The 12,558-nt window shown below is 47.3% G+C and overlaps 1 protein-coding gene across 3 annotated transcripts; it reads left to right on the forward strand.

Moving 5' to 3' along the window:
* The first annotated feature begins 461 nt into the window (after nucleotides 1-461).
* On the forward strand, nucleotides 462-4,930 carry Mcl1 (MCL1 apoptosis regulator, BCL2 family member). Of its 3 annotated transcripts, XM_021158406.2 has the most exons (4): nucleotides 468-1,245; nucleotides 1,519-1,766; nucleotides 1,988-2,045; nucleotides 2,455-2,543. In XM_021158406.2, the coding sequence occupies exons 1-3, from the start codon at nucleotides 612-614 to the stop codon at nucleotides 2,039-2,041; spliced, it is 936 nt and encodes a 311-aa protein (XP_021014065.1). In that variant the 5' UTR covers nucleotides 468-611; the 3' UTR covers nucleotides 2,042-2,045; nucleotides 2,455-2,543. The 3 variants fall into 3 exon arrangements, with proteins under 3 accessions (XP_021014066.1, XP_021014065.1, XP_021014064.1); XM_021158405.2 differs by lacking the exon at nucleotides 1,988-2,045 and having other exon boundaries at nucleotides 471-1,245; nucleotides 2,455-4,930; XM_021158407.2 differs by lacking the exons at nucleotides 1,519-1,766; nucleotides 1,988-2,045 and having other exon boundaries at nucleotides 462-1,245; nucleotides 2,455-2,579.
* The last annotated feature ends 7,628 nt before the right edge of the window (nucleotides 4,931-12,558 follow it).

The following is a 12,558-nucleotide window of genomic DNA, read 5'->3' on the forward strand; positions in this document are numbered from 1 at the left end:
AAAAAAAAAAAAAAAAAAAAAGAGTGCTATGGAGCATGAGACTGGAGATGCCCTCCCTGGTTTGCTCTGCCCACGTGGAGGCAGGCACACAACCAGAAATACACACAAACAAAAAAGTGTTTAAGACTGGTATGTTATAAAAACGCAGCAGGTAGTGTAACGAGAAAGGCTAAGGCAGGACTGCCTAACGTTAGGACCAGCCTGGGCTACGCAGAGTTCCAGGGCAGCCTGAAATTCAAAAACCGACACAGATCACCAGGCGTTCCGGAGCAGGGACCATTCCCCGGGAAGCCAAGCACTTGGCCAGGCGGGCTGAGAGTTGTACCGGACATAAAAGCACAATCCGTCCGCGAGCCAAGGCCAGGGACCGCGCTCCGCCAACGGTAGCCGCGAAAGCCGCGAGAGCGCTCAGGCCGGAAGAGGCGCGGAGTGGCCGGCCAGCCCTCCGGAAACGCCCGCCCCTTTCCCCTTTTACGGGAAGTCCTCGCCTGCGTCAGCACGGCCCTAAGGCGGCGGCAGGGAACGGCCTTCCTCACTCCTGACTTCCGCCTGCCTCCGGTCTGGAGTCGCGGCCTTCCCCGCTCCTTCCCCTCAGCCTGCGGCGTCCGACCATGTTTGGCCTGCGGAGAAACGCGGTCATCGGCTTGAACCTGTACTGCGGCGGCGCCAGCCTCGGCGCGGGCGGCGGTTCTCCGGCAGGGGCGCGCCTGGTGGCCGAGGAGGCCAAGGCGCGGCGCGAGGGGGGAGGGGAAGCCGCCCTGCTGCCCGGCGCGCGGGTGGTCGCCCGGCCGCCGCCCGTGGGCGCCGAGGACCCCGACGTCACCGCGTCGGCCGAAAGGCGGCTGCATAAGTCGCCCGGCCTCCTCGCCGTGCCGCCCGAGGAGATGGCCTCGTCGACCGCCGCCGCCGCCATCGTGTCTCCCGAGGAGGAGCTGGACGGCTGCGAGCCGGAGGCGATCGGCAAGCGCCCGGTCGTGCTGCCCCTCCTGGAGCGCGTGAGCGAGGCGGCCAAGAGCTCCGGGGCCGACGGCTCGCTGCCCTCCACGCCGCCGCCGCCCGAGGAGGAAGAGGACGAGCTATACCGCCAGTCGCTGGAGATCATCTCGCGCTACTTGCGGGAGCAGGCGACCGGCTCCAAGGACTCGAAGCCTCTGGGCGAGGCGGGCGCGGTGGGCCGGAGGGCGCTGGAGACCCTGCGGCGCGTGGGCGACGGCGTGCAGCGCAACCACGAGACGGCCTTCCAGGGTAAGCGGCGCCCCGGGCGGGCCGGGCCGTGCGGGAAGAGGGAAGAGCCGGAGCCTGGCTCTGCAACCAGAATTTTCTGGCTGTGAGTCATTGTTTCCGCCCATCTGGCTGTTGGGTTCAAAGGCCGGAAAGGGTGGGATGTCACTGTCGGCGTGGGGTCTGCCTGACTGCTCTAGAGCCAGGAGAGCCCGGTCCCCTCGTCGTGGGTGGGCAGGAGGGTAGTGCCCGGCTGCAGACAAAGGAGGCCATGAGGTTTCTTGCTTTTCTTCTCAGGCATGCTCCGGAAACTGGACATTAAAAAGGAAGGCGATGTTAAATCTTTTTCTCGAGTAATGGTCCATGTTTTCAAAGATGGCGTAACAAACTGGGGCAGGATTGTGACTCTTCTTTCTTTCGGGGCCTTTGTGGCCAAACACTTAAAGAGCATAAACCAAGAAAGCTGCATCGAACCATTAGCAGAAACTATCACAGATGTTCTTGTAAGGACGAAACGGGACTGGCTTGTCAAACAAAGAGGCTGGGTAAGTTCGACTTGTGATATAAAGGGACCGTGGAGTGGAAATGGGGTGCAGGATTTTGTCAAGGAGAAGGCACCTAGAGGGTTTTTACAAAGCTTCTCTCCGGCTTCAGGTATAATTTATGTATCTCTTGTTGCATGATGTTGGTCGTTGTAGGTGGTAGGTCCAGAGAAAAACTGAATATGACGGTCTTGAATTGTACCAAAAGGTCTTGTATTCTGTAGGTTGTACTTCTAATTCAGTTGGATAATCTTCAGAGCAGTGGATTCAAACCGTGAAGAAGTAAGAGTCACCTGTGATGACTAAATTACATTCCCCTCATTTTAATCAAATGGATAAGGGGTAGAGCCTGCATTTTAGAAGTTAATGCCCAAAGAGCTCTGGTGTAAGGTGCACTCATTAGGAAATACCCATGGGAGAAATACTACATGGGGATGGATCCAAAGAGTGGTTGGTTATGGGCCCTGCTCAGTCTGTGCAAAAATAATTGAGGTGCAATACAACTGCTGTAATGTAACTGTTGTGTGATTACTCACTGGAAAGAACTCCAGAAGTGTCTCTTGCATCCCAGAAGTAGGTAATTTGGTTCGTCATTGTTTGGGGGATATTTTAATTCACCCTTTCTCTGTATGTAGTGTTACAACAGCAGAAACCCATACTTGAAAATGTGCTTTTCTTTTTTGTTTTCTAGGATGGGTTTGTGGAGTTCTTCCACGTACAGGACCTAGAAGGCGGCATCAGAAATGTGCTGCTGGCTTTTGCGGGTGTTGCTGGAGTAGGGGCTGGTCTGGCATATCTAATAAGATAGCCTTATGAGTGCAATAGGGGACTCTTAAAGCTCCAGCCACCAAACTACATGCGTCTGTGAAAACATGTGTATTTATGAAGGTGGACTTGAAGCTGCCCAGGATTTTAACAGTCCAGTTCTACTGTAGCAACATAGCAAAAAGAAAGTGGCTACAGGATTGTGGCTAACAAGAATAAATACATGGGAAAAGTGCTCCCTCTGGAAGAGTCACTGTCTGAATGAAGCAAAGTTCCCCCTCAGCAAACACTGAGAGGCCGTGGAGAAGGACTTCTAGAATGAATGAAAGGGGTGGATGGAAAGGTTTGATTTCCTATCTAGAGATGGAAGAGGGGCCAGTCATCAGGCTAGTCACAGCTCAATAAATATCTATTACTCTGCCCAGAGTGTTGAGAGAAAGAAGCCCTAATTAACCACATAAGTGACTTGTGTAAAATGGATTTGTAATCTACAAGTCAGCAAACGATGACTAGAAGCTGCAGTGCTGTACAGGAATGTGAAGGGCGCCCTCTGAGCAGTCCAGGTGTGCTTGACAAAGTCTAAGTGCTCGGGGCTTTTAGCCCTGTCTATTTTGGCTTGGTTTGGATGATTCTTAAGTTTATTAGCCTAGTGATGGCCAAAAAGTACTTGACTTAAGGTTCACTAATTAGTTACAAAACTGAACAGCCTCGATTTTTAAGAAAATTTATGAAATGTATTTGTCTGTAAAAATTGTATATATTTTTACAGAAAGTCTATTTCTTTGAACATAAGAGGGAAGTCTTGGATTTAGTTTTTTTCCATACCCTTTTGAAATTTGCAGCTTCTCTAGTTAGAAATGTATTTCTTACAGCTTTTTAAGACTTTGTCATCCGTTCTAGTGTATATGCAGAACCTGTTGTGTGTGTGGACTGGTTGTAGTAGAACAAATCAGATTTATAACTATGCAGGGTTATCCAATCTTTTTTTTTTTTTGTATTTAAGGATCACAGGTAGATAGATGTAAGACATTTGATCCCCTGTTGATTTACTAAATTGTAACAGGTAAAGCAGGTTAGAGTCTTAACCATGGTGCTATTCACTGGGTTTACTTGTTTAACACAAGTTTAAGCCAAGTGTCAATAAAAAAAAAGTATTTCTTTTTAATGATTGCTAAGCTTTGATTTGAATTTCTGTATTGGTCTCTAGGTGTAGCCTTTACTTCCTTTACTGTTGGCGTGTTATGCTCCTGGTTCCCCTATAGATACTACACTTCCTCCCTGTGCTCTTCACTGGCCATTTTAGTTATCTGCATTAGAACTCTCACCCCAAACCCCCCCCCCCAAACTTTGAACCTAAGTAATCCCTCCCCCATCCTAATCAGAGTCAGCACAGCTTTCCTGTTAGAGGATAGTAATGCTTCCTCTTTGAGCCCTGTGACCAACAGTGACCAGGATTGGCATTCTTGGATTGGCATGCTTTCCATTGTTACTTTGTCCTATTTTGGTAAGAAAAACATCAAAGGTCCCCTTGGGAATTTCAAAAGTTGGAAATTCTACATTTATACTTTTATTAGTTTGCTCCATGTATGACTGTTCACTTAAGTTTAGAGAAACACTGGGTTTTGCTAAACCCAGTTAACAAAAGCCACTGGTAACTGAAGGTATTTAAGCTAGGGTCATTTGAAAGCTTCAGCCTCAGAATGTGACCTTTAGTCAGGGCTGCAGATAAAAATAGGCAGGAATCAAATGACTAAGAATGTAATGGGGAAGAAGTGCCCTGCCTGCCAGCTTGCGGGAGTGACTTGTACCTGTGTATTTATCCTTGATCATAGTTTGCTTATTTATGTTTAACTCTTCGGACTTCAGAGCACTTTATGTAGTTGAATAAACCCTATAGGTTGAGGTGACTAAAAGGTTAGCCTCTCATAACCCAGCCATGGAAGTTTTCTTTACTAGGAGCCTGACTCCCCAGCTCGCAAAGGGTGAAATGAAAGCTGAAGTACAGACAGGATCCTAGTAGGTATTTTAGGTCCAGGGCCATGAAGACTTGGAGAGCGCAGTGGCTGGGAAAGGGGTTGATTTGGAGGGAAGAAGCATGTGGTCTGAGTGCTGACTAGATGAATACTTGAGGCACATCCTTCAGAGAAGAGGGAGGGGCTGCTAGGAAAGATGGCTCTCAGCAAAATCTGTTTGTCTTACACGTCTCTCAGGGAAAAAACATGCAGTCTTCAAGCATCTTCCATGTACATTCTGTCTGGGTGAACACCTTCATTCTGGTAGAGCACCTAACACTTTTAACAGCTGTTCCCGAAAGGGTTAGGACCAACTGCAAGTTAATGTGGGTTATAAATGTTCCCCTAACTTCTGTTTCTTCTGAAGAGAAAATAAACCTTTTTCCCCCCCAAAGTAAGGTGTGGTATGGGTCTTTTCTTATCGCCTTCCTCTCTTGTGCAAGCCTTTTAGGGAAGTCGGTTGAGCAAATAGAAGTGAAATAAAAGCAAAATTGAATGTTGATTTGCCTTATGGTAAAGAATATAGTACCTGTAATTTAAATTTGTTTAATGTATTCCTGTTTTAAACTAGTTCTGTACGGTTTTTGGGTTGGGGGGAGAATGCTTAGCACCACACCTGGCTTTCTCATTGACAAGTTTCTTGTATCTTAAATTCATTAGTCAAGGTTGACCTTGAACATCTATGGTGATCCTGCTGTGCTAAAGCTGGGATCTTGGGTGGGTTATCCCTGCCTCTGCAGGCAGTGTACCTGGAGAAATTCTTTGCTCCCCACCAGCCAAGTGCAGGCTCCCCTTGGGAGTTAACCAAGTATCAGTGTGCATGAAAACAATAGCAGTTGTATTACAATGGTTCACCTTGTAATCAAGGTTCTCTTCTCCCGTGGTGGCACCTAGGAGATAAGACTCCAGTCAGCCATCTCAACAGCCCTATCTTGTGTGTGGTTTTGGTTTTTAGAAACGGTTTCTCTATGTAGCCCTAGCTATTCTGGAACTCACCCTATAAATCAGGCTGGCCTGGAATTTAGAAATCCACCTGCCTCTGCCTTCCAAGTGCTGGGATTAAAGGCCTGTGCCACCATTGCCTGGCTTTGTTTTGTTTTTATAATCTAAAAAGGTTAGCAGAGCAATGACACACACCTTGGTTTTCAGTGCCCCTTCTTCCAAGGAGGTAAGAATACGCTGATTAGAAGAACTATCCTGCCTTTGTCACATCCCTTGAAAGGGCAGGGGTGAATCACCATGGAAATGTGCAAATTTGAGGTTTGCATAACTGGTTTTCAGCCACAAATACTAATCATGCAAACAGGATCTGCACCTTGTACTTAATCCTGTCTGCTTTAACATCTGTCCCTTCTTCCATGTTTTTTTTAAGATTGATTTATTATATGTAAGTACACTGTAGCTCTCTTCAGACACTCCAGAAGAGGGAGTCAGATCTCCTTACGGATGGTTGTGAGCCACCATGTGCTGGGATTTGAACTCCGGACCTTTGGAGCAGTCAGGTGCTCTTACCCACTGAGCCATCTCACCAGCCCCGTGGGTTTTATTAGATGACAGTAACTTGATTGTAAAGCTGCTTTGTGGTAGGCATATTGACTGGCTCATCGTAACCCCATCACTTGGGCTGAGTCAGAAGTAGCTACTGGAGTTCAAGGCTAACATGAGCTGTGCTCTAAAAGTCGGAGTTGGAGTGGAGCACTCAAGAGTCGGCTCTGAGTTAAGTTCGCAACATCTGTGTAAGGCAACCCAAAAGACCTGATTAAAGCTGCAGGAAATGGGGTGGCCTCTTCTACCTTGATCTCTGTTCACAAATTCTCAACAGACATGAAAGTGAAAGGAATGATTCACATGTTGGGAGGGTGGTTCAGTGGTTGGACACAAGCACAAGTTTGATTCATAGGATTGAAAAAGCAGAGCTGTGTACAAGTGTATACCCTTAGCAGAGGCAAGTTGGGACAGTGGCACCCAAGGAAAAGTTAGACTTACTCTTAAGTCTTGCTTGGCATATACCTGTACTCCCAGCAAAAGGATTACATCAGATTCAAGGTAAGCCTGTGCTATGTGACAAGACCCCAACAAATGCCCAAATCTTGACCTAGCTTAAGTTCTGCCCAGTACTGTTGTTAAGGGGAGAGGGGTTGTACTTTTGATACAGAGCTAGGCTTGCATTGAATTTTGGACACTTCTGCCTTAACGCCTTAACCTTGTATGCCACCATGATGCCCCCCCCCCCTTTATTTTATTGTTTCTGTTTTTGTTTTTTGAGACAGGGTTTCTCTGTATAGCCTGGCTGTCCTGGAACTCACTTAGTAGACCAGGCTGGCCTCGAACTCAGAAATCCACCTGCCTCTGCCTCCCAAGTGCTGGGATTAAAGGCTTGCACCACCACGCCCTGCTTGATGGGCCCCATTGATCCTTCATGACATGGAGTAAATGTGAGGCATCGAGTGGTGATGCACGCCTGGGAATCCCAGGGACTGGAGGAGGCCTTTGCCACTTGGGGATTTTGACACTGGCTTAGGCTGCCTGAAGGTTTTGGGGGAAAGTAAGAAATGAGTGTGGTGGTGCATATCTTAATTTTACCACTGCTTGGGAGGAGTTTAAAGCCAACAAGGACTTTTACTCAAAGAGTAGCCTGAGTCACTAGAGGCCTCAGTAATGACTGACACACACACACCGTGCTTGACATAAACCAATGTTCAGGCAGCTTGTTCTGGGGTCAACCCAGAGCCTTCTGAATGATAGCAAGCAGCCAGTCATCTAGCTGGTTTGTTTTCTTTGTCCTTGTCCTGTGATTTTTATATTTTTCTGAGCTGTTGATAGGAAGTACTGGAGTTTAAACCACAGCCTCGAATATTGTTCGGCTAAGCTACACCTGCTTGTCTGGTCCACTCTAGGTAACTCACTCTAGGTCATGCTGTTACTGGAGAATCTTTTCCAAGGTGACAGTGTCACCCATGAAGGGTGTATATTTAACCTTTGCAAGGTCCCGCGTCCAGTCTCCTGCATCCGCACTACCATCCTGCCCCCCACCTCCAGCCTTTTCCCCTTTTCTTGAGATACATAGGCACTCCAGCCCAGGCTGAGATCAAACATGGGATGGAAGTCTTGCCTCTGCCTCACATCCTAGCATGAGGTAGCCACAAAGCCAGCTTAAAAATTCTAGAACAAGGTTTGATAACTGGAGAATTTTATAAACATGAGCATTTAAGAAGTCCCATAGCGCCGGGCGTGGTGGCGCACGCCTTTAATCCCAGCACTCGGGAGGCAGAGGCAGGCAGATTTCTGAGTTTGAGGCCAGCCTGGTCTACAAAGTGAGTTCCAGGACAGCCAGAGCTACACAGAGAAACCCTGTCTCGAAAAAAAACCAAAAAAAAAAAAAAAAAGAAGTCCCATAGCTTTAGCCAGATGCTCAAAGCTGGAGCTGAAGGATCTGTAGAATATTCTAGTGTTTCAGGGCTTCACTTGCTCAGTGATTTCAGAATGCTGCCTTCATGAACCTCCCCCACCCCCTCTTCAAAGGCTTCTCTAGAGATTTGAAAACTTAGTTCTCTTAGTTCACAGTAGTTACAGTGTTAGCTTAGCTTATCTCAGTTATTCGAAGCATCTGAAAGGGGGAGGGGCATCCGCAGGGAGACTGGTGAGTCAAAGGATGCTGAGAATTGAGTGTTTTGTTTCCAAGTGTCACTGGGTTGCCCAGGCAAAACCTGGACTCCATTGACTCTTACCTGAGTCAAGGGAGAAGGAGCTGGCTCTGGATCAGCCTTTTTTTTATTTATGTGAGTACACTACAGCAGTCTTCAGACACACACTAGAAGAGGGCATCGGATCCCATTACAGATGGTTGTGAGCCACTATGTGATTGCTGGGAATCAGGACCCCTGGAAGAGCAGTCAGTGCTCTTAACCGCTGAGCCATCTCTCCAGCCCCAGTAATTCTTTACTAATGATTTGACACAGGATAGCCTGGTCAAGGTTACTCTTGAACTTCTGACCTTTCTGCCTTCACCTCTGACATGCTGAAATTAAAGACCTTTGCTACTCCACCAGGCTATACACTAATAGTTCTGAGGTAAGAGAGAAAGGCTTTGTAAGGGAGTTGTGTTGTCCTGGCTTTCTTTAAAGTCGTATTGACTGGCTTACAAATCTGTGTATAGACCAAACTGGCCTCAGACTTGTAGCCGTCTTTCTTTCCTACCATTGACTCCTGTGAGTTTCTACAAAATAATAATAGTTCCCAACAGCTGGGAAATGTCTTGGAGTCCCTCTTATTTTAGTTTTTGAGGCAGGCTTCACTATGAAGCTCTTGTTATGTAACCCAGGCTGGCCTCAGACTCAAAGGGTTCTACCTGCCCTGCCTCCTAGGTGTTAGGATTTATGGCATGTGTCACCACACCCTTCTGTCTTTATTTTTGGGACAGGGTCTCAATACATAGCCTTAGTTTGCTTGAAAGTTACTATATATAGCCTGACAGTGGTGGCGCACGCCTCTAATCCTGGCACTTGGGAGGCAGAGGCAGGCACATTTCTGAGTTCTAGGCCAGCCTCGTCTACAAAGTGAGTTCCAGGACAGCCAGGGCTATACAGAGGTCTCAAAAAAACAAAAAACAAAAAGAAGAAAGTCACTATATAGACCAGTAGATCATGCTGGTTTTGAACTCCCAGGATCTCTCTCCCAAATGCTGAGATTAAAGGTTCATGGCTTTATTTATTTTTAATTACCAGGATGTGAGAGAGAGTGAATGTGGGTGTGAGTGGGTTGATCCTGAGGAGCTGAAATCACAGGTATTTGTGAGCTGTGTACTACACATGCTGGGACACAAACTGGTTTCTGTAAAGAGCACCATATGTTTCTTAACTGCTGGGTCCTCACCTACCCAAAAGTCTAGTCTGGAGTTTTACTTTTTCTCCTGGGACCATGACAAATAGTGCTATATATTCCAGCATTTGGCTACACATCAGCTTCGACCTAGCTCCCTGTCAGCTCTATATGTCAGACGGGGAACAACTGACATGACCCCCACAGTCAGTGTCACAGCCCCCACAATGTACTGTGGGGCTGTGATAGTAACATTGACTAGCTGTATTGAGTGCCTTGTCTTACTTGAGACATTCTTGTTCCATGGACTGAGTCTTGTAAATGCTGGGATTACTGCTATGTCCTTACCTAAGTTTCTGTATGTATAGCCTGTGAGAGTAGAGCTGGATCCTCACAGCTGCTTGGTCCTTCGCTGTCCAGACTCTCACAGCCAGGGAAAGCAAGCAGGGTTTTGAGCATAGGACCAAGAGCTCCACTCTGCAAAACAAAATTCAGTAGGAACAACCCCCGAAAGCGACTAAATTCCTGGTGGCTTCTAGTCTTCGTTTTGTTCCCGTGGGAGACTCAATTACTGCTCTTCCCATCCCGATTCAGAAAACCAGTTTGCTCTGGCTGCCCAGACTTCCCCCACGGACTGCATTTCTCTTGCCCATGAGCTCATTGTTTTGGCTGCTTTGCTGGTATTAATCCACCAAGCCTGTTGGGGAGATCTCTGCTCCTGGTCCCCTAACTGGCTGGGGCAGCATTCCATTCAGAATCTCACCCCAGCCCTCCTGTGGTCACATGTGTGTGTTTGTTTATTCAAGTTAGCCTGGGACAAGGTGTGCTGGGCAAGAGAGCAAGAAAACAGTCCAGGAGAAAGCTGCTAACTGGGTTGGAGAAGCTGTGGCTTGTTTTTTTGTTGTTGTTGTTTTTTGTTTTTTTTTTGGTTTGGTTTGGTTTGGTTTTTCCAGACAGGGTTTCTCTGTGTAGCCCTGACTGTCCTGGAACTCACTCTGTAGATCAGGTTGGCCTCGAACTCAGAAATCTGCCTGCCTCTGCCTCCCAAGTGCTGGGATTAAAGGTCTGTGCCACCACTGCCCGGCTGCAGTTTTTTTTTTTTTTAAAGAACATGGTGGCCGGGCAGTGGTGGTGCACGCCTTTAATCCCAGAATTTGGGAGGCAGAGGCAGGAGTTCCAGGACAGCCAGGGCTACACAGAGAAACCCTGTCTTGAAAAAAAAGAACATGATTTGCTGTGTGTACTAGGTGGGCCTCAAACTTGCAGCAGTCTCCTGCCTTAGCTTGCTAGGATTATAAGCATGGGCCAGCGTGCCTGGTACTCCTGTGCATATGTCTTCTCTGCTCATCTCCCAGCTCCATCCCCTAGTGTGCCTGGAGCAGTCTCTGCCCTGGAAGCCTTGATGGGAGGGAGAGCCAGCTGGGCTGCTGCAGAGAAGCAGCTGTTAGGTTTGTACACATTTCCTGAGGATCGTAGTCTTGTTTACTTCCTTTTGACCCAGAGAAGCCCAGGTCTGAGCCCAGACGCAGCCTGCAGGTGACTGCTGTACAGAGTGGTGTTTCTCCTAGTGGGGAACATTCTGGATTACTTAGTGTGAGCTTGAGACCTCCTCCTGCCTTTCCGCTCCCATCTCTTCATTCAAACCAAAAACAGATCACCATAAACTATGCTAGTAATTTAAACACATGAGAGACAGACACAAAAGGATTGCCTCCAGTTTCAGGCCAGCCTGGGCCTGAAAAGAAAATAAGATAAAACAAAATTTAAAACAACGAACAAACACACAGAGGCTGTGGGAAGTGACGTGTTCTCATTTCTCAGAAATCCCTCATGAAGCAGTGAAACAGAAACAGGGAAACAACTGTGTTGAAATGAGGGTGTGTGTGTGTGTGTGTGTGAGTGATGTGGATTGGTTTGAATTTTGTTTTGTCCTGGGCATCCACTTGGGGCCCTTGGGCACGCTAAAGACCAACTCTCCCAACAGCTACTCTGAGGAACACCTTGGTAATGCTGAATTTTAGGGAGCCCTTCTTGCTTGTCAGCTTCCCTCCACATTTGGTGGTTGAAACCTGCTCTCGCTCTTCCTTTCTGTTGTGATCTATACAGAGCAGAAGCTGGCTATGGTGGTGTCAGCCTATGTGAGAGAAATAAGCCACAAGTGCTGGTGCTTGGGAGGCAGAGGCAAGTGGAGCTCTGACTTGGAGGCCAGCCTGGTCTACAGAGAGACCCTGCCTTAAAAAAAGAAAAGATTTTGGGCTGGAGTGGGCTCAGTGGTTAAGAGCTCTTCCAAAGGACCCAGATTCAATTCCCAGTACTACATGGCAGCCCACATTGTCTATAACTCCATGGGTCCATTACCTTTACACAGACACACACAGAGACAAAACACAAGTGCACCTTAAAGAATTGGGGTGCAGAGGCTAGAGAGTTGGTTAAGAGTTAAGAATGTTAGATGTTGCCAGGCAGTGGTGGCGCACACCTTTAATCCCAGCACTTAGGAGGCAGAGGCAGGCAGATTTCTGAGTTCGAGGACAGCCTGGTCTACAGAGTGAGTTCCAGGACAGCCAGGACTGCACAGAGAAACCCTGCCTTGGAAAAACAACAACAAAAAAAGATTGTTGCATGTTTTTGCAGAGGAGCATAGTTCAGTTCCGAGCACCCATGCAGAGTGGCTTACAACTGGCTGTAGCTCCAGCTTCGGGGACACAAAGCTCTCTTCTGGCCTTTGCAGACACCTGTGTATACACATGTGCATGAACATATACATATAAACATAAATAAATTTAAAAAAAGAAACTGCTTAGAGAGTTAAAAGAGAATGTATCGATGCCAAGGGAAAGAAAAACTTATGGCATAAGAATTTGACAAAAAGGGTCACTCAGTGGTTAAGGGCACTGACTGTTCTTGCACAGGTCCTGAGTTCAATTCTCTGCAACCACATGGTGGCTCACAGCCATCTGTAATGGGATCGGATGCCCTCTGCTGGTGTGTCTGAAAACAGCTACAGTGACTCATATACATAAATAAATTAATTATTTTTTTATTTTTAAATTTTATTTATTTATTTATTTATTTTGGGGGTTTTTCGAGACAGGGTTTCTCTGTATAGCGCTGGCTGTCCTGGAACTCACTTTGTAGACCAGGCTGGCCTTGAACTCAGAAATCCACCTGCCTCTGCCTCCCGAGTTCTGGGATTAAAG

Source organism: Mus caroli, chromosome 3 (assembly GCF_900094665.2).
Source record: "Mus caroli chromosome 3, CAROLI_EIJ_v1.1, whole genome shotgun sequence".
NCBI lineage: Eukaryota > Metazoa > Chordata > Mammalia > Rodentia > Muridae > Mus > Mus caroli.

What these genes read in the sequence shown, in the direction of transcription:
- Mcl1 (XM_021158405.2), top strand. Translation starts at nt 612, where the DNA reads ATGTTTGGCCTGCGGAGAAACGCGGTCATCGGCTTGAACCTGTACTGC. An exon ending in CCACGAGACGGCCTTCCAGG is followed by an intron (nt 1,246 to 1,518) that starts GTAAGCGGCGCC and finishes TTTTCTTCTCAG; the next exon opens with GCATGCTCCGGAAACTGGAC. An exon ending in TTGTCAAACAAAGAGGCTGG is followed by an intron (nt 1,767 to 2,454) that starts GTAAGTTCGACT and finishes TTTGTTTTCTAG; the next exon opens with GATGGGTTTGTGGAGTTCTT.